This window comes from Coccinella septempunctata, chromosome 1 (genome assembly GCF_907165205.1).
Source record: "Coccinella septempunctata chromosome 1, icCocSept1.1, whole genome shotgun sequence".
In the NCBI taxonomy this organism is placed as follows: domain Eukaryota; kingdom Metazoa; phylum Arthropoda; class Insecta; order Coleoptera; family Coccinellidae; genus Coccinella; species Coccinella septempunctata.
This window is the reverse complement of record NC_058189.1, coordinates 43,717,011-43,738,702: the sequence shown is the minus strand read 5'-3', so window position 1 is coordinate 43,738,702 and position 21,692 is coordinate 43,717,011. Positions and strand designations below refer to the sequence as shown.

At 34.2% G+C, this 21,692-nt stretch overlaps 1 protein-coding gene across 1 annotated transcript; it reads left to right on the top strand.

Moving 5' to 3' along the window:
- The first annotated feature begins 152 nt into the window (after window positions 1-152).
- Window positions 153-15,428, top strand: LOC123317785 (tumor susceptibility gene 101 protein). Its single transcript, XM_044904398.1, has 8 exons — window positions 153-262; window positions 1,640-1,739; window positions 1,799-1,883; window positions 1,969-2,198; window positions 6,733-6,841; window positions 7,773-8,158; window positions 11,405-11,538; window positions 15,077-15,428. Exons 2-8 carry the CDS (start codon window positions 1,698-1,700, stop codon window positions 15,261-15,263), a joined length of 1,173 nt encoding a protein of 390 aa, XP_044760333.1. The 5' UTR covers window positions 153-262; window positions 1,640-1,697; the 3' UTR covers window positions 15,264-15,428.
- Window positions 15,429-21,692: the final 6,264 nt, after the last annotated feature.

Genomic DNA, 21,692 nt, shown 5'->3' with positions numbered 1-21,692 from the left:
GAGAAAGGGAACTTGTCTCTGTCTGTCAAGTTGACACCTCACGTCAGTGTCATTTGTCATTGTCATCATGATATTCTGTGGGCTAGACCACAGACATTGAACTTTAGTTCAATGACCACAGATTACAGATCTGTAATCTGTGGGCTAGACACAAACAGTCAAAAAGTCAAAACTGCGAACCAAAAACATTCAATGAGTGAATGTGAATGAGTAATTATTTATTAATTATCCCGACTTCACCAAAAATTAAGTAAATAAAAATATATTTGGTAATTATGCAGTGTAGAGAGAACTGTGCTAGGTCGGTGAAAAAAATCGTACTCACTAATTTCGGGTCCCAGATTACGAAAATGAAAACGAGAATTCTGCAATCCTCTTAGTTTTCCCAAAAAAAAATGGGAAAGTTTCCCTCTGGAAGGTAAGGTTATATATAGTTAGAGCTAGTTTTCTTCTATTTTTTTAATAAATACTCGTTGGAAATGTCAAATCCATCAACATTCAAGTTCACCCTGCCAAAAAAATGCCTTTAATTCGTTGCAAACGACGATTTTATACTTTGTTTACATCCGTTGTGAACCATCATGGCCGCCATGATGTTTCGAGCTACGAACTGTTCCTATGCAACGTTGCCAAGCCTCAAATTGGTTGGTCAGCAAATTTCTTTCGAACTGTTGGGATAGGAAAAGCCATAGCCTACTAGAAGTTAACTCTAGTAGGCTATGGAAGAGCATATCTTTGTTCACTATTCCATATGCGTTAGCTGCATAGACTATGCATAGATTGTCTATGGCATAGACAACCTATGCTAACCTATGGTAAGCTGCCAGTTAACTAATAAAATTTTTAGTCACATTGCTTAATGCTTTCTCTAGTGTCTTTTTTTACTAGGGTTAAAGAAGTTTGAACTATGATAGGTACTGGTCGTTATTCCTGAATGGTTCATGTTATTAATATCTCGATAATGAAACATTTTTGGTGTAGGAAACTTTGAAAAGACTCGATTCATTTTGCCATTACGAATTTGACCGCGTTTTCAAAAATGATCCTTGAAAAAACACCATGACAAAACCCTTAAACCTAACTCAACCTTTCCTAATAGAAAGGTTAGGTGGTTATGGGAGTTGTACAGCTCCATAATAATTTGATATGCCAATGAGCCAATGCTAAAAGTGAAAATATCGTATAGTAAACATCAATTGAATTATCATTTCCCCAATCAATATTCGAACTAATTTCTTCAATTTAACTACACATATGTACTATTGGCAACGTTGCATTATATGCAGCGTTTGACAGTTCGTATGTTGAAATATCATGGCGGCAATGACGACTTATACGGATGTAAACAATATATAAAATCATCGTTTTCGGCTAAATTAAAGCCTTTTTTCGACTGGAAATGATTGAGATCACCTAAATCGAACATTTCCAATGAGTATTGATTAAGAAAAAAGGAGAAAACAAGCTATAACTATCACTAACCTCAAGTTCCAGAAGGAAACTTTCCCATTTTTTTTTGGGTAAACTAAGAGAATTGCAGACTTCTCGTTTTCATTTTCGTAATCTGGGACCCGGAATCTGTGAGTACGATTTTTTTCACCGACCTAGCACGGTTCTATCTACTCTGCATAATTACCATATATTTTGATAAGTATTCAGTTAGCTTTTAGGTGCGCTAATCCAGTCAAATCTACAAAATGGCTACAGACGAATGTGATATAAGGATGTGGCTTTTCAAAGTAAGGTCTTCATTGAAGTCATATCAGTCATATCATTCAACCTTAGCTCATTATTTCAGTACAGAAATCTAGAAGCCACTTTAAGGGAAATATTGAATGTAACAAGTCATTATCCTGGCTTGCAAGTTTTAAAAGACTATTACAGTAAGTTCAAATTGTTTCGAATCAGTGCCTCAACGTAATTTGGATGATTTCTGTTCCGATATTGAATATAATTCACTTTTTCTAGTATTCAATGATGGTACTCCAATGGAATTGGTGCAGCTCAATGGCACTATACCTGTCAGGTTTAAAGGGGCAATTTATAACATTCCTGTCTGTATATGGTTGATGGATACACATCCTAATAATGCTCCTATATGTTATGTGAAGCCGACACCTGACATGTCAATCAAAGTTTCAATGTTCGTTGACCAAAATGGCAAGATATATTTACCATATCTTCATGACTGGAACCCAGTATGTATATCATTTTTACAACTGAATCACGCAAATTGGTCTAATATATCTATTAGGTAGAGAAGTGAAGTTATGATCTCAGTGCATATAGGCATTGAGTATTCAACTGTCCTAGAGCAGCAACTTAGTTCAACAAAGTGAAGCAAGAAAGTTGTAGTTTTGCATCTCAGCACTGCCATTCGAATTCCACAAATTTTGAAAAATCCTTTCTTCCCAATTGGACCTCCATCTGTTGATAAAATCAAACTAGGAAGCAGTTTAACCATCAGTGTTAACTGAAAGAAAGGGCAAGGCTACAGAGCATTATTATTCGAGTTGATAGATTCATGGCTACTTTCAATTCATCGATAAATTTCAAATTGTAGTTATAAGGAATCCAAAATTTAGTTCCTGTTATTTTGATGGATTTTTCATTCAAGTCACAGAAAAATTGGGCATTTGAACCTCAACCTTAAAAAATAAATCCACAGTGAATTTAGCAGCTTACTATCTATCAATGAGAAAGATATAATTGTGAACATTCCATATATACAGTGTGTACATAAAGTATGGAATAAATTCATTTTCTCCCACTGGGAATTAAAACAAAAAAAATGCTGGAACATGTCGATCTACTTTTTAAGAGGGGCACATTTTAGGCATATTACCTGGCCTCTAGCTTTACCCCCTGAGCCCCGCTCAGTGAGTGCCACCCCTAGTTTTTGTAATGGGAAGGGGGGTCGAGTGATACCTCATTTTAAAGTTCTCTCGCTCCATATTATAACCCTAGAGTTTGAATTTGCTATTCTTTGTCAAAATGACAGCTTGTCAAAATTTCTAATAATAATAATAATAATAACTGTTCTTTAATGGCCATTGACCGAAGTCATATTATCACATTAACAAGAATTGAAAAATTTAATTTATAAAACAAAACCTCAAACAATTGCGGACTTAAAAAACTAGATTTAGAATCGAATGTGCTAATATCAGTTGCCAAACTATACGAGTATGTATGGTCCAACAGGAATTTGTCGATCTTTTGGGATACGGACAGGCAAAAAAAGGGTTTCAGTTTGAATATTTAATTAAGGCCCGGTACATTCATGTGCGAATAAATAAATTTATTCGATAGATAAGTCTTATTCGTAGAATAAGTAAAAATGCTGTCTTTCCACTTTCAGATAATGTTATTCATCGAATAAATCTGTCATTGAAACTCATTAATAAAATTTTATTTGTCCTAGACCGAATGTTGGTACGTCATTATTGGTTTAATTTTTTAGATTCTGGATGTATGGTTATTCTTTGTGTGATTTTCACGAAATATTTGCTTTTTAGTTGGAATTATGACAATTTCTACAATGCGGTGTCTTATTTTACATTAATCAGTGAAAAGTAGAATACTGTGTTTTCATAGAATTGTTATTCGTCAAATAATTTCATCTGAAAGCACCAAAATAAGGTATCCTTTAGATAGGAAATTATTTGACAGATACTTATTGACATTGAATTTAATTTATTCGAAGGTGAAAGTACCGGGCCTAAGTGAAGTAAGTTATTGTTTATTATTCAAGTAGGTAGTTTATTAAGAAATGCAGAATCCTACCAGAATAAATTTCAATCGATATCTAGGTAGTTATAAACCTAGAATTTGAAGTTGCTACTGTAATTTGTGTTGATATGACAGAAAACTAATAAAATTAGGAATTTTGACAAGCTGTCAAAAGATAACACTAGCAACTTCAAACTCTAGGGCTATAATCAGGAGAGAGAGACTTTTAAAATGAGGTATCACTTGACCCCCTTTCCCATTACAAAATCTAGGGGTGGCATTCACCCCCGCTCAGGGGGTGAAGCTAGAGGCAAGGTAATATGCCTAAAATGTGCCCTTCTCAAAAGGTGGATCGACGTGTTCCAGAATTTTTTTTGTTTTAAATCCCATTGCGAGAAAATGAATTTATTCCATACTTCATGTACAGGCTGGGCAAAATTGGTGATACCTGAATTACAACTTTTTCAACCCAACGAGATAGAGGAAAATGCATGTCACATTACGGTCTTCTTTTTTCGGGAAAATTATAATGCCATCAACTGCATTCCTCTATCTTCTTTTGTTTTCGAGTTATAGGCCAAAATTAAAATTTCAACTTTGATCATTATCTCCGTTTCTGTTTGTGCTAGGATGTTGAAATTAGATCATTACTCAGACATTTTTTTGCTAGCAATCCAGTGGCGTACTATGATTTTTTCCAACAGGTATATTTGCTGAGCTATAACAGAAAGACTGAGGGCGATGTATGATATATTTCTGAAACGGTAAAAAAATGGCGATTCTTTCTATGTCGCATTTTAAACTACTATTTTCATAAGAAAGAACACAACTTTATGTTATAGCTCAGCAAATAAACCTGTAGGAAAAAATCATAGTATGCCACTTGGTTGCTATCAAAAAAGTGTCTGTATAATGTCTTCATTTCAACATCCTAGCACAAACAGAAACGGAGATACAGTAGAATCCGATTATTATGACGCCGGCTATACTGACCAATCGCTTATGATGACGCAATTGCACTGTTGAGTTTGGTTTCATTCAAAACTCCTTTCAACAGGATTCGGATTTAATGACTTCGCTTATAACGACATGTCGCTTACAATCACTTACAATGACATGATTTCAGATACAACAACAGTATTTGTAGAAAATTTGTCCGGTTATAGTGACATCTCGATTGTTTTCTCAAGCCACCCCACCCCTTTTCATGCGACGAGGTTTGATACGATACGAGATATATCTGATTTTTTTTTTAAACGAAAAAGTTCTTCATATTTAGTTGTTTTTGTGAAAGACGATGATAATTTTAAATTTTTTCAATAAAGGAAACATATAATTTGTCGTTTTTCTTGTCTCAAATTGAATCCATAAAAAATATCATCAATTTTGCTTTTTGTGACTTCCGGTTATTATGACGTGTTTTTCATTTCCCCTCAATGTCATTATAAGCGGATTCTACTGTAATCACCAAAGTTGAAATCGCCCAAATTTAAATTTTGGCCTATATCCCGAAAACAAAAGAAGATAGAGGAATGCAGTTGATGGCATTATTAGTTTCTCGAAAAAAGACGACATGAATGGTACAGTCATTTTGCTCTATCTTGTTGGGTTAAAAAGTTGTAGTTCAGGTATCACCAATTTTGCCCACCCTGTACACACTGTATAACAAAAAAGAGTTACTTTTTCTTGTACAGTGTGTTTTATGTAAGACGGTCATTGGATTTTGTGTCTCATTCTTTGAACAGGAATGAGAGTGAAGCAAGAGTATGACAGTATTTTTCAAGGGCTATCCAAATGTGCTATTGAAAAACTATAGGCATGGGAAGTTAATATGGAAAAAAAAGTTGTCTGAAAAAAAATATTTGAAGCCTTTTTTCAAAATCAAATTGTCTAGAGGCAATTTCCGACCATTAGTTTCTTCACTTCAATCTCCAGTTTTCCGAAACAAGCCGAAATATAGTACTAATTTTAGGGAATCTTAAATTCTGAGCTTGTTCTAAAAATTATTGAATACTATCGTATTGTTGGAAAGCCCATAATAATATACAGGGTGTTCCATTCAAAAAATATGTTTGCTTCATAACTAAAAAACAAAAAAAGGTTTGGAAAAAACTAACTATGTCACTGTATTCTATAAAAAGTTCTAGTCTTAACTTCTTCGATAATATACAGGGTGTTTGATTCAAAAAAATATATGTTTGCTTCATAACTAATAAACAAAAAATGTTTGAGAAAAACTAACTACATATACATCACTGGATTCTATGGAAAAATTATAATAATAATAATAATAATAATTTATTGATCCTTTTGGACATGGTTATACATGCATAGGACAAATCAGTTTAAACTTGTCTGATGATAAACAGGGTATTCCATTAAAAAAAAATGTTGGCTTCATAACTGAAAAACAAAAACTGTTTGTAAAAACCAATTATGTCACTGGATTCTATGAAAAAAATTCTTCGATATTATACAGAGTGTTCAAAAAACATGCTTGCTTCATAACTGAAAAACAAAAAATGTTCGGAAAAAACGAACTACATTACTGGATTCTATAAACAAAAAAATTCTAGTCTGAAGTTCTTAGATTAGTTTGAAAATAACTAAGATTCGAGGTGCCTTCACAGTTATATTTTCCAATTCGAACAAAAGAGCAAAAAAAAATTCTGCTTACGTCATTTCGAATTCCATACTATGTGGAAACATCAATCCTCTATCTTTAAAGATAAGAGAGATACCCCGCAAAAGTGCCCAAAATGGGATACCCTGCTCAACCCCTTGAAGTGACGAAAACAAATTTCTACTATAATATAATCTCCCAAAACCTACAACAAACCCAGCAGTGTATAGTTTCTCTTCATATCCAGCCACTTTACGTCCCAAAATATGGCTCAAATCTGTTGTTCCTCTATTCCTGTTCCTGCTCCTCTATTAGATTACATTAGGCTTGTTCTTGGAGGAATAAATGTTCATGAATGATAATCCTGAATTTTTCAGAATACATCAGATTTATTAGGTCTAATTCAAGTTATGATAGTAACGTTTGGAGAGCAGCCTCCAGTATTCGCAAAACCACAAAATAAGGAAATACCATATCCCATGAATTGTAAGTTTGTGTTTTTTTTTTCAACAATGAACTAATGATTTTTATTTGAAAAATAAGAACTTTTCTCAATTCATCTGTTCTAAGAAAACATTTCATTTTGATCATAAATATTATACCTTGATGTTATAGATACACTCAGATATACATGACTTCTTTCATGCTATTTCAATTAACATTAGCATCTTACATCAGCTGAACACATTAAAGCCATTAAAATATTCGTTAAAAGTTCAATTTACGCCCCATCACTTTTGATGATTATGCGTTTATACAGATAGAATTCTTTATAAAATGTTATTAATTTCAGTGTGTGAAAAATAATATTCTGGGTGTGTGAAGGTGGTTTAGAACTGTTAAATTTTTAAATTAATTTTATTTAACTGAGTTTTGTTATTTGATTAATCTTTTTCGATTACAAGATATCACCCACGCCTTCTAGTTTTCTCATTGTGACCAATACATACCATAAGAATACCAAAAATTCAAGGAAGCCAACTCTTGAAACTCGCTATCTACTGAATATTTGAATGTTTTGTATTCTTCATATTTTCTCGTGGAATGCGCCATTTTCGAGTAATTTGAAGTTCAAAATTAAAAAGTATCTGTGAAATTTGAAAAATTGGGTACTTTAGCTAAATACAACTCTGTTTAAAAGATCCACAGATGTGTAGTGTCACAGATTGAGCTAGTTATTCTGAAGGTAATTTAGTTTTTCCATGGGTGGCTCATTATGAAAACTTGGCTATATCTTTTTATCAAGGCCGAATCGGAAAAAAATTTTAAAGAAAAGAAGTGTTTCTTTTGACCTCAAGGATCTACTCTTAAAGTATTTGTACGAGTCAAATACTCACCCTGTATAAATTCTTCATTTTCGGATATTCACCTATTCAACTTCAACTTGAAAAATTTCATTCACTTTTTATTATTTCAGCTTTCGGTAGCAACTCTTTCATGCCATATGGTAACACTCCTTATCCACCAACAAACTACCCTAACTACCCGGGTTATCCCCCGTCCAGCTCCCAATCGACGGGAAGTTACCCACCGCCATACCCAAATTCTTATTCAGGCTATCCAACTCCTGGCGGTTTTGGGAGCGCCAACTCGGTGTCAACATCTGGAGGAACAGGTACTATTAAAGACGAACACATTAGAGTGTCATTGTTATCGGCGATAGAAGATAAATTGTTGAGAAGGATGAAGGAATTATTTCAGCAAAATCAGGCTGAACTGGACACTTTGAGACGGACACAAGATGAACTCAAGCAAGGGAAGGCTAAACTTGATGTTATTTTGAGCAAATTGGATAAAGAGCAGGTGAGATCGGTACATTTTCTTTTGAATGAAGGGCCAATGTCTGTCATACAACGTTTTTGGAAACTTACTCTGGGTTACTAACTCGATCCATTGAGGTCACGTGATGGATTTTCTCGGATCACCGACCCGGTTCTAGGTTTATGAAGGTATAAGGTTAGGATTTGGAAGTGTCAGTCGTAAAAATAACATCACCCAATATTTGTCCTGGTGTTTGGTGCAACGAATGAAGATATGACTGATATGAGGAATATATTCTATCCCTCCACAGTTGCAAAGAGAAGTGTCCTTAAGACCAATCCGTACTCTGCTAGCTTGAGTGTTGTAATTACCAAAAATAAATAAATAACCAAATATTTGACGATTTTATTCCCAGTCAGAGGGTCTCTGATTAATTTCTCTTGGCCTCTGTTCCAAATTAATATTTGGAGTTTATCTAGCTTTGCTTGTATTTATTGGCGTTTGTCATATCTTATAATATATGGTGTGCTCTTCAAGCGATCAATATCAATATCTATAGGTTTGTTCATAGAGTGGTTTGCAACGGTCATGAACTGTACAGGGTGGGCAAAATTCGTTGTCTACTGAAGGGATCTCGAGAACTATAGCAGCTAAAAGAAAACGGACGACACATTCTCGAGCTCTTTTTTCTTGACTAATCCAAAACTGAAAACAGATCCAGCCTAACGTTCATAGATTTTGAGTTATGAACGAAAATTGAGAAATTGTCATTTTCAATGAAGCTGAATAACTCTTTTATTTGAACTCGTATTCAAAATCCGTTGTTACATTCTACAGGCACTTTTTTATGAGGAATTCAAATATGATATTGTAAAATTTTTTGATCCAGTCATTTTCGAGATACGACAGGGATTTCTGATTTTTCAAATATAAACTATAGTTGAAAGTCCTTTCATTCTGCAGCAATTTTTTTACTGATTTCAAAAATGTATCATATGTCGCTATTCACATGAATATAACATAAGAAAAAAAATTCAATACTTTTTCCTTCTTTTCGATTCACTGTTGAATTTTTAGTAGGCTAGCGTAACCTTAGCGACCGTTGAAAATGCATTAGGGTTTGTGAACTCCACATAATCCTATGTGAACTCAACCTTGTGTGATAGGAATCACAGACTGTCGAATAATCATTTCTTTTATATATCGAGATCGATATCCTTTAAGAGAGTAAAAGACTTTCGTCTGATTATTAAAGAAGAAAATTTATTCAATTATCGTTTTTCAATTCATAAAAGAAACTTAAAGAGTCAGTCAAATAAATAAAATACTGAAGCATCTATAATTATGATTTTTACGAAAGTAAGATGATGAAAAATAGATACGTCTGTCCACGGTAGTATTCGAATTGAGAACCATCGTAAGATAAGCATGCCAAACATCGCGACAAACGATGGCAAATTAATCATCGAAATATTTATTCAGCAATCCGTGATTTCAATCATAGAGGCTCAGGTTCACAAAATATAATGCATATTCAACGGTTGCTATGGTTACGCCAGCCTACTCAAAATTCAACAATGAATCGAAAAGCAGGAAAAAGTATTGAATTTTTTTTCTTATGTTATATTAATGTGAATAGCAACATATGATACATTTTTGAAATCAGCAAAAAAATTGCAGCAGAATGAGAGAATTTTCAACTATAGTTTACATTTGAAAAATCGGAAATCCCTGTCGTATCTCGAAAATGACTGGATGAAAAAATTTAATGATATCATATTCGAATTCTTCATAAAAAAGTGCCTTTAGAATGTAACAACGGATTTCGAATACGAGTTCAAATAAAAGAGTTATTCAGCTTCATTGAAAATGACAATTTCTCAATTTTCGTTCATAACTCAAAATCTATGAACGTTAGGCTGGATCTGTTTTCAGTTTTGGATTAGTCAAGAAAAAAGAGCTCAAGAATGTGTCGTCCGTTTTCTTCTAGCTGCTATAGTTCTCGAGATCCCCTCAGTAGACAACGAATTTTGCCCACCCTGTACAGAGCAAGCGCAATTCCATTTTAGATTAGCGAAAACCCATTTGCGCTTGCTCTGTACAGTTCACAACCATTGTGAACCACTCTACGAACAAGCCTTATTTATCAAACTGCAGCTATAGTAGCATTAGCCAATGAAACAACACATTTCGCATTGAACCGAATTCTGTTCTTTTTCCATAATTATTAAGAATAGAATATACAAAATTATTAAGAATACAGTGGAGGGGCTTATTCCCGCGTTCTTCAGATACAAAACTTAAACTGCAGTGCGCATGCGGTGACTCTAGCGATTCGAACGACCCTGCTTTTGTGTAGGGTTACGGTAAATCAACCCGAGTCAGTGATCGAGTTAGTAGCACCGTACTTTCCGAACACGGGTTGCATGTTCGGGTTAGGTAAACGAACGCAAGGGTTAGGGATCGAATGATCTATAGTCGTTCAGTTTTACTTTTACAAGGTTTGAAGTGACTAAAACAGAAGGCTATTTGGTTTTGCAGATTCCGTACGTTTCTCGAGCTACGATATGTAAAAGTGTCAAAATTGAGTATCCAACAAAAATCAGTAATTTTTTGAGTCCGATTTTTTCAAATATCTATAATTTTTAAAATATACAGTCCCTGGCCATATCATTAGACGCATTGATTCGATGCAAAATCTCAATTAAACACGCTTTGAAATTTGTTATTAATATTTTGCTGAGCCACCCTGTGTAGCTATGAGAGCTTCATACTATCAATGCAGAATTGTTCGGTTTGCTGCATTCGAGGATGATGATTTCATATGTGGATTATCGAAATAACGTCCGAACCTGCAGAATGCAAGACGTCCACTGGAAGACATAGTTCTGATTCATACTTTAGTACTAATACTACAACATCAAAAATAAATGCCAAATAGAACAATTTAATGAGAGTCGTAGATAAAACTGACATTCTGTGGAAATTAAATTCAAATATTCTGCTTTTTCCTCGGGCAATACCAGTAAATATAAAAAAAATCCTGAGTGCGTCTAATAAACTGGCCAGGGACTGTATGGTTTTTAAATGTTTTGCTGATAACATTTGTCACTTGGCCTATCACCTAGTTTTGTCCTGACATCAGGGGCACCCTGGATATCAAATTCCCCATAAAAAATATTTGAAGGCTCCATACTTGCTGACATTTTTTTCCATTGTTTTCTTGAAAATTGTAATTTCAATGAATAAAACTAATGATTTGAAAATAATTTTAGCGTTTATTTTCAGAATGATCTGGATAAAAATATAACACTTTTGAAAGATAAGGAAGAGGAACTTGATAAAGCTATAGAGAGAGTTAGTAATGAAGAACCGATAGATGTTGATGAGGCAGTAACCACAACTGCTCCTTTATACAAACAGTAAGTCCCCTTTTATTATTATATTAACAAATTCAAACTCGTCGCGTCGCAAACATACACAGCCTTTTTTTGATAGAACTGTTCAAAATAATGCGTTCCACCGAAAATCTCCGATAAAAATACTTCAAGTGATGACTGAATAAACTATGTGGGTTTTATTTGGAATATTTACCAGTTTGGTTTTCGAATGGGAACGGATATCTGATTTTTTATGAAATGGTTCATTTCGAGAAATCGATTCATCAATAAAACACGTCTAATTAGGTCTCAAAATTTTTCTGAATTGTCATAAGAGTCTTTTTCTTGTCCAAAGTGGCATGATATTACTCGTCGTAAAATAGGGTTACAAAATGTCTATACCTTTTCATGTTCAAATTGGCGCTAAACAGAATCAAAATGACATATTAGTCAAAATCAAACTGGCAACATCAATTTCAAACTGACATTAATCAGAAGCAAATTGGCAATAATCAGTTTCAATCTGCCATTAATCAATTACAAATTGACAATAAACAAAATCAAATTAGCAATTCTGAATTGGAATTCTCCATTGGAATAAAATGTATTAATGAAAAAATTTTACTGAATGATATACACAGTAAATAACGTCATAATTTATTAAAACTATTCGAGAATAACTAATTCTCTCAAAAAATTTATCTTGCATATCCAATGCAGAAAAAATTAATCTTTGGAAACGAGCGATGAATTTTGCACAATTAACAATTGTTGCCTTGCCAATATTATTATGAACTATATTCTCTAATTTCTGGAAATTCTGGATTCTACCATTTCGTTTCATTTACCAAACAGAGACGGAAGATGCTGTTTTTTTTTAATGAGTTATCATAAATAGAGGCGATTTCCGACCCTCATTCTATTTCAGAATCAACGTTTTGTTCACTATTCTTTGGATACCTATTAATTATTTCATTTTCACAGTATGCAAAGATTTGAGAGAGTCCGAATATGTACATACTAACCGTCTGTTCCAATATTCCTGAACAGTACTGTCAGTACTTCAGAGACCAGAGACGATGCTTATTGGCCCAGTCGTTCGAGTTCTATTGTTATTCGATTGCGGGCCAGTAAAACCAGCAATATCGGAACAGGCCCTTCGTAATATTTTCGAGATGTTGTAAACAGAAAACCTCATAATTTTTGAACGAAAGGGACAGAGAAAAAGAGCTGGAAAAGTGTGTTGATCTGAAGTGCGATCAACTGATTCAGTTCCATTCGAACGTTGATTTTTACAATTGCAATTTTATTATAACAATTTGAAATCGATGAATGCCAATTTGATCTTGATTAATGCCAATTTGCTTCTGATTAATGCCATTTTGAAATTGATGTTGTCAATTTGATTTTGACTAATGTCATGTTGATTTTTATTATCGCCAATTTGAACTTGAAAAGGTATAGATCTGATATGTAAAAAAACCACATTATATCGGAAACAAAAATGGCTCAGATATCGATTAAAATTCATTCTCGATTTACTGAAACTTTTTAGGGTTTTCACTCCCAATCTCTGGAACAAAATCAATTAAAAAATTGAAATAAACGATTTGATCCTGCGTAAATTCTTGCACTAATTTGTCAAGAGCAAATCAACTAGAAAAAATTGTTGCAGGAGCAAATCGTTTATTCTAACTTTAAATTGATTGTGTTCCAGATATTGGGAGTGAAAACCCTACAATGTTTCAGGAAAAAAAAATGGCTCAACGCGAAATATTGCTAAAGTGAACGGTTAAAGAGTTACAGACTCAGTAAAAGTAGTAATTATTCGTGTTTTTCAGATAATTTGGAAAAAGATGAAATTATCATTACAGGATTGTGTTTTGTGAAAACTAATTGCGCTTTTAGTGTGCAATTAGTGATTAGCCCTTGAAGGAATGATATACTCGCCACCTTCTCAAAGGGCGCTACTTCTTGAGGGGAAAAGAGGGTTCCACAGGCCCAGGCCATTTGAGTATTCAACCCTCAGTGGTCGCACTGAGAAGTTGGTGGGTTGGGACCAATCAATTATTAGAAAGATCTGATCTATCTCCCTTTTATAATTCTTAGTCAAGGGAGGCAGAGGAGGCTAAGCCTCCTCATACTGCTGATCAGCAAAATTCATAAATACATTTCTGACCTATCATAATTTTCATAACTAAATTTGAACTGAATATTCTAGAACGCCGGGACTAGATATTCAGATGAAGATCCTCCGATTCGAACAAAAATGTAGCATCAAATTTAGTGGCCGTGGCGCTATATGCAATGTGTGTTGCATGTTAGAAGAGGCTATTCGGCAATTTGACTCCGCCGACAGCATAATAATGCCATCAACTGCATTCCTCTATTTTATCTCTATAACTCGAAAACAAAAGTAGATAGAGAAATGAAGTTGATGGCATTGTAAGTTTTTCGAAAAAAGACGACCGTAATGAGCCAAAGCATTTTCGTCTATCTCGTTGAGTTAAAAAGTTGTAGTTCATCAAACATTGGATTTTGGGAAATAATTTTAGTCAGCTGGAATATCCTGGCAAAAAATAACTCACATATCCACGCTGGACGTTAAAATCTATTCTGGAAACCATTTCCAAAGAAAATTAATTTTAGAAAAAATATCACTTTTCATTGAAAAAAATATAATTGATTGACTGACTGCTATTACTTGAATCCATATCCATTGCTCATGAAATGTTTAACCTCCTCGATTCAAATGACCACGAGCCGCCATTGTTCTTGGTAACTGCATGAACCCACCATCAGTTTATGAACTTCGAAGTGTGGCATTGTCTAGAAAGAGTTCAGAGTGGAGGAGGATATTTATGTAGGTTTTTTATAATTGTCTAGGGTATAGGAGGGTTCATTATATTCTTCTTACTGGTTTCACTCTTTAATCGGCAACACACAATTTTGATACAACCTTACGTCTTCAATATCAAATTCGTCGTAACTTCTTCTAAATAACGGTCGCGTTTCGACTAATGTTATTTTTGAACCTTTTTCGACAAATTTTCGAAGAACTGAATACTAACGTCTTTTTTCAATTTCAGTCTAAATTGACAACTCCCTAGCCTACCTATTTTCTATCAGTATCTCATTATCCAAACAATAGGAACAACAATAACAAAGCAAATCAAGAATAGCTTCCTTCATTTATATTTATCGGGCGTCATTTACTGCATTGAACGAACCTGTCAACGCCTTATAATGGAAAAAAATCACTTTCCAACATGCCAATGGCGGCTTACATTCCAATTTGCTTCTATGAAACAGAAAACATAATCCATAGAACTTCATATTTTCACAAATAATCTGGACAACACGGAAAATTACTACTCTTACAGCCCCTATGACTCTAGAACCGTTCACTTTAGCGAAATTATTTACCCTTTTTGTTCGCAATTTAAAGTAGATTATTTTTATTTATAACACTATCAGCGCTGAACGGCACAAATTGCTCTGCTTATATTATGACTAGTTAAGCTACTCCTAACAATATCGCATTGAAGAATTCTAGTTGTCACAAAATATTTCATTTTAGATTACTGAATGCTTTTGCTGAAGAAGCAGCTCTAGAAGATGCAATTTATTATATGGGAGAGGCTCTGAGATGTGGTGTCGTTGACCTTGACGTGTTTCTGCGACAAGTGAGAACTTTATCAAGAAAACAATTTATCCTTAGGGCACTCATGCAAAAGTGCCGTCAAAAAGCGGGACTTTCAGTTTAGTTTCATTCAATATCCCTTCAATTATTTTTAAGTAATTGGCATTTTATTGTTAAGTGTATTAAAAATTATTGTGATTATGCTTTTAAGTAACTCATGTTAAATAGAAGAATATAGGAATGTATAAATTATATTTTACAGAATAAAGTTCTCTGTTTATAAATGCTAGAGTTGGTCTTACCTTCATTTCTGGCATAGGTTACCTATAATCTTGATTGACACAAGATCGTTCGGCTTTTGGCTCTTTATTGTCCCTTGAAAGGACTCTGTATTCTGTTTCTATAACAGGAAACTTTTTACAGGCACCATTTCAATGGAAATAATATACTTATATCCCCAATTTCTTATCTCTTGAATACAAGGTGGAGCAAAACAACAACTTTTATATTTCGAATACGAAGGATTTTCTATTTGGGACCAATGGTCCAAAAAAAATTCGCTTCTCGAAACTATACAGAGTGAGTTTTCTACATATCTTTCAACACAAGATTCTTGAGGTCAAATGAAACACTTTTCACTCTACCATTTTTTCCAGTTTGGCCAGGTTGAAAATATATGAAAAATGCTATTTTCAGTTTTATCTCACAAATGATTTTATCGAATGGAATGATTTTCGGAATTTAATTTTTCATTGATGTGAAATCTTCACTATACACAAAATTCCACCCACATCTTCTAGTTTTTTCATTACGACCATTACATACCATAAAAATACCAGAGAAAATACATAGAGTGAAAGAAAAGCAAATGAGATGCGGTATCGAACGCTCCCGGGGTGTTCCCAACTCGTTTGCCAGCCAGAATCAAGACTTTCTTCAGTTGACGGAAAATGGGGACGAAATTCAGCTTCAAAAATTACAAGGACTTGTGCACCGCTAGGAAGGTCACTTCCGGTGGGTTGAGGACAGGATGTGTTTGGTTCTCCGCTCATGCTCGTTTTCCCGGTGGCTTGCGCACCGCCAGTTTTGACGTAGTTTGCTACGTCCGAGGTCGTGAAAACTTGAACAGAACAGGGTTGGTTCTCTTTTCCGTTTTCGTCTTTCCAGGGGCTTTCGCACCGCAAGTCAAACTACTTCCGGTAGGGTGAGAACTCGGACAGGATGGGTTGGCTTAATGTGAGGTTCAAATTTAACAGTGCGGGAGGGGCTTGGCTTACCTCTAAACTCACAGCACTGACGACTGACGCGTATTAATTACAGTTCTTTGAGAGTGTTATTGGCCTTTCGCACAAGTTGGAAAATCTTGTTTGAAACGTTATTCGCTACATCTCAGGTAAGAAAAGAATTCCCAACGCTCTGTCGGTAACCGATCAAGAACGAATCATCCGTAAAGAGGAATATCCTCTTCCACCTGAGGGGAGAGAAAAAAGGAAGGAAGAATTCGCGCCGTTGAAAATGTCTTTATTCGAGCTTATCGCGGTACGACGCACAAAAACAAGGTTATCTTCAAATTTACATGTTTTCACACGATGCTGCATCGTTTTTAGAAATAAATAAAAGGATTAAAACGGTCTGGAATGTTGACGGTTTCCAAAAATTTGTGAATCGGAATTGAAATTATAATAATAAAAACCAAAACGAAAAAAAAATATCCTAGACATTTTAGAATAAAGAATGAATTTGAACAAAATATCAAACTCCTTTACCACGCTCTCTAATGAATATTTGGCTATTTTTAAAATTAGAAGATTTCTTCATATCTTCTCGTATAATGCGTTGTTTTTGAGTAATTTGATATTAAAAAACGAATAAATTCTGCGAAGTTCGAAAAATTGCATTCGTTGAATGCAACTTTTAACAGATTCACAAAATATAACACAGACAAAATATAACACGGATGTGTGGCCTCAAGGAATTAGAGCTCATCGTCATTTTGAAGCCAATTTTATTAACTTAACAACGTTTGAAACTATATGGAGTTACCTCCATGTTTGAAACAAATATAAGTTACTCTTTGGTTTGAACTTTCAGAAAGAGAGGGGTCCACACCGTTTCAGTGGTCAGTTCAAAAAGCATAAAGGTATATTCCATTCAATAATGATTGACATCCCAGTAGGCCTCGAAAATCCAGACGCAGCTTAATATCTGGTAAAAAAAGATCTTCAATAATTTCTGTAGTTCCAATCACACAATTATACACAGTATATAAATGTAACCTAGAAAAGTATTTGAAATTAAGAAACATTCAAGCATTTAAAATTGATAAAATCATAAAATAATAGAAATGGATCACGCCTTCAACAGTAAGGCAGGTAAATAATAAACAAATTAATTCAGATGCATAACATCCGCAGATAATTAAATCAACGAATGTTACGATCTAAATCGAACTAACAAACTACCATCGCTCGAAGTATGCTGCATCTACTCTTTGTCGACGAAATGAAATTTCTGGTGATACATCGAGCGATGGTAGTTTGTTAGTTCGATTTAGATCGTAACATTCGTTGATTTAATTATCTGCATATGTTATGCATCTGAATTAATTTGTTTATCATAAAATAATGTTTCCAATATGTACGATTAACTTAAGAACATGAGCAGAAGTACAAAATTCAAATTATCGTTGGTCAGTATAGATTCACATCGCAGCAAATATTGAAATCCAGCCACTGTACGAAAACCGTACAGCGTTGCAATTCAGTAACTTTATCAAAACGGAAACTGTGCAGTAACTGTCTATTAATACTGCATTTTTGAAATGCAGAATTATCAATACAGAAACTGTTCAGTAACTATATTTCAAATACTGCATTTTTAAAATGTAGAATTATCAGTACAGAACTTGTGCAGTCACTGCATGTAAATCAAAAAATGCATGAGAAGAATGTTCAATATGTATCGCCAACGAAATTACGGAAACTCATTAATTGTATCGAAAATACATACTACTTGCACTAAATGTAATGGAAAAAGTGAGCTTGTTTTTTTTTAATATTACTATAGTATATTATAAGCTACTGCTTATATCCAAGGTTAAAATGATATATATTTCCTAATGGTTGGAAAAACTTCATTGTCAGGTTTCCAGGGGTGGAATAGTTCGTTATACCCAGGTGACCAGTAACATATCTGTTATGTTTTCTCGGGAGATCGAATTGGGAACTTTGTTATGTGTTATTTTTCTGTAACCATTACGTGTCTGATACGATATTTAGGATGTACCTGTGCTGTATTTAAATTATATCCACATTTTGTAAATTTCATGTACCCGCTCCATAATATCCACGTAACATATTTGTAACATTGCTCTTTATTTGCCATGCATCATTTTGAGATCATCGACAGAGCATGACACCATAAACGTTTTAACTAACGTCGAGGGCGCTGTAAAACGTAAACAAATATGGAGGATTGTGAGAAATGCTATTGATACTGCTGTCGTTTCGATATTTATTTATTATCATTTATAGTCTATCCAAATCCGAGAGGCCAGCGTAAACAAACTGACTAACGCGTGATCGTATTTAAGGTACTCCTCTTATTGGTCAAAGCTTCAGGAACGCCATGTTTGCAGGTGGGAGTAATGCAGAACCGCATTACGTTTGATTCATTGATTGTATGCGAATTGTTGTGCAGAACTGCAGAGATCATTCATTTGCTTTTTCTTTCGTAAATTGGTTTATAGTTGTAGCAAGTTATTCAAGTTACAAGCATTTAAGATAATGTCAAGTACTGATACTGCTGAGGAATCGCGTGTTGACTTAAGTCCTCCAAAAAAGAGACGTCTGAAACGACACTTCAGTGCCGAGATAAAAGATATGATTTTGAATACTTATAAAATTGAGATTATTCAAAATGCAGGAATGTGTTTAAAGGACGTAGAACTCCGAGTTGCTGAGACACTCGGCATTGGAGCTCGAAGTGTTAGGAGAATTATTTCCGAATACATAAATTCCGGTGTTCTATCACAGCCGGCAACAAATCAAAATCGGACCACCAAATGGGAGTCCTTATCAGATTTCGATAAAAATGTAATACGGCGAAAAGTTCACGAGTTTTTCTTCAGAAATGAACACCTGACTATAGAGAAAGTATTAAAAATAGTTAATGAAGACTCGAACTTGCCAAATTTTAAGAAGAGTACCTTCTCTATAATATTGAAAAAACTTAATTTCAAATATGGACGTCGCCAACGCAACAGTTTTGTTATGAACCGTGACGACATTAAATGTTGGAGAAGAAACTATCTCACGAAAATTAGGACCTTCCGTGATGAAAACAGGAAGATTTACTGCTTGGATGAAACTTGGGTAAATGCCGGTCATACTAAATCCAAAGTGTGGACCGATGAAACAGTTACATCTTCTCGGCAAGCGTTACTTGCTGGATTATCTACTGGATTAAAAATCCGTCTGGGAAGGTCTTGAATTTTGAGTTTAACCCTCGGTTTCATAAAGCTTGATCAGAGAATCAACGATCGATTGACGGATGAACGTCAATTAGATTTCAGTCGATAAGTTGGTCATAAGCATTCTGAATATCATTCTTGCACCAAATAATTAACTATACACGCCCATTTGATGATTCTCAACTGCTACTCCTCCAATATATTCGGAAATATGAAAGTTTCAATGATTTCCTTCGTGAAATCGAATGCCAAATCGTTGATCGAGCAATCAAAGTTTTGTGAAACTTGATGTAAGTACCTTTTTGGTGGAAAACAATTTCAACATTCTTTTTCAAATGAAGCGAATATATTTTTCCAGGCAAAGGGCAAAGAATTATAGTGTGTCATATTGGCAGTGACACTGGTTTTTTAACTGGAGGACTCTGGACTTTCCAATCCAAAAAACTGGTGACTACCATGAAGAAATGGATGGTCAGTCCTTCGAAAAGTGGTCGAGGGTATACTTCCTAAATTGGAGGAAAATTCTATAGTAGTTTTAGATAATGCTCCTTACCATTCAAGGAAAATGGAAAAAATTCTTAATTCACAATTCAGAAAGAGTGATATCCAACAATGGTTGAGGGAGAAAAATATTGATTTCACCCCTGACCTCATAAAAGCGCAATAGTTGCAGATAGTCAGGCAGAACAAAGAAAACTTTGAAAAATACATCGTGGATGAAACCGCAAAGGCCCAAAATATTACTGTACTTAGATTACCTCCCTACCACTTCGAACTGAACCCTATTGAATTGATTTGGGCCGATGTCAAGAATTTTGTGGCAGATAAAAACACCACATTTAAAATGGCTGACGTACAAAATCTTTTTCAAGAGGCTCTCTCACGGGTTACTTCCGAAAGATGGAGAAAGAGCGTGAAACATGTCAAACAAAAAGTTGAGGTAGACATGTGGAAACTGGATAATATTATGGATGATATAACACCAGTCATCGTCAACTTAGAGGAAAGTTCTGCATCTTCTGACGACACTACGGGGTAGTCATTTTTACAAAAAAAATATTGTTACACATTTATATACATAGTATTTATTAAAGTGGGAACTTTAGATTAATTGTTCATTACTGAGACTCGTAGTCAAGCATACATATTTTTCACCGGAACTGGAACACTCAAAAAGTTTTAAAATATAACGCTCTCGGAATTCAATTTATTACTACACCTCTGCGTTATCACGTTCTTGACGCGTGATCATTGCATGCTGCAATGTTTACCGGTGGCCTCTTGGATTTGGATATACTATAGACGTTTTGTCAGTTGAATAGTGGATTACTGAAAGTGAAGTGCAGATATTGAACGTTTGATAAGTTATTTGTGTGTCATAGTGATTTTCCAGTGAAATGGTGAATAACTGAAAAGAAAGTGGTATGGATATCGAACTTTAGGTCAATAAATCTTTTCTCGTATTTTCATAGCAGTCCTATAAAACATAATAGGCTATGGTTTTATTATATCCAGCTTATAAAAATTTTATTTGAATAAATAATGTCCTGTTTGATATAAATTTCGATATAGGTTATTTTCTCACTTGTTGCATGTACCTCATATGTAGAAATAAATGAATAAATCATATACATATATTGAAAATTTTCTTCAGAAAGATATGAAATATGCATATAGTATTCTTATCATTTTCATAACGCATAACATGGACACAATTCTTCTAAAAACTTTTTGACCTAAGCCAAAAGATTAATGAACTGTTGATTATTCTTTTTATGGAATGCAGGAAAGTGCAAAGACCAGAAAGACATGTCCTAATCTTTCTTGGAGAACAATAATCATGAACCCAGCAGTTTGCATGATGTAATGTATCCTTTCTAGGTCTATTAACGTGTGCACCAATTTTGTAATCTGGAATTTATGAAAATATATTGTTTTTGAACATTAGTTCATTCGTTCACAAACCTCACCGAACTAATGTGAGATGCTTTTGAATTTTATTTTCAAAAATGATTGATAAACACACACTCTTTGAAAAATCAATATTCGAATTCATTATTATTGCAACAGTTTATATTAATT

What these genes read in the sequence shown, in the direction of transcription:
- LOC123317785 (XM_044904398.1), top strand. Translation starts at nt 1,698, where the DNA reads ATGGCTACAGACGAATGTGATATAAGGATGTGGCTTTTCAAA. An exon ending in AATACCATATCCCATGAATT is followed by an intron (nt 6,842 to 7,772) that starts GTAAGTTTGTGT and finishes TTATTATTTCAG; the next exon opens with CTTTCGGTAGCAACTCTTTC. An exon ending in GCAAATTGGATAAAGAGCAG is followed by an intron (nt 8,159 to 11,404) that starts GTGAGATCGGTA and finishes GTTTATTTTCAG; the next exon opens with AATGATCTGGATAAAAATAT.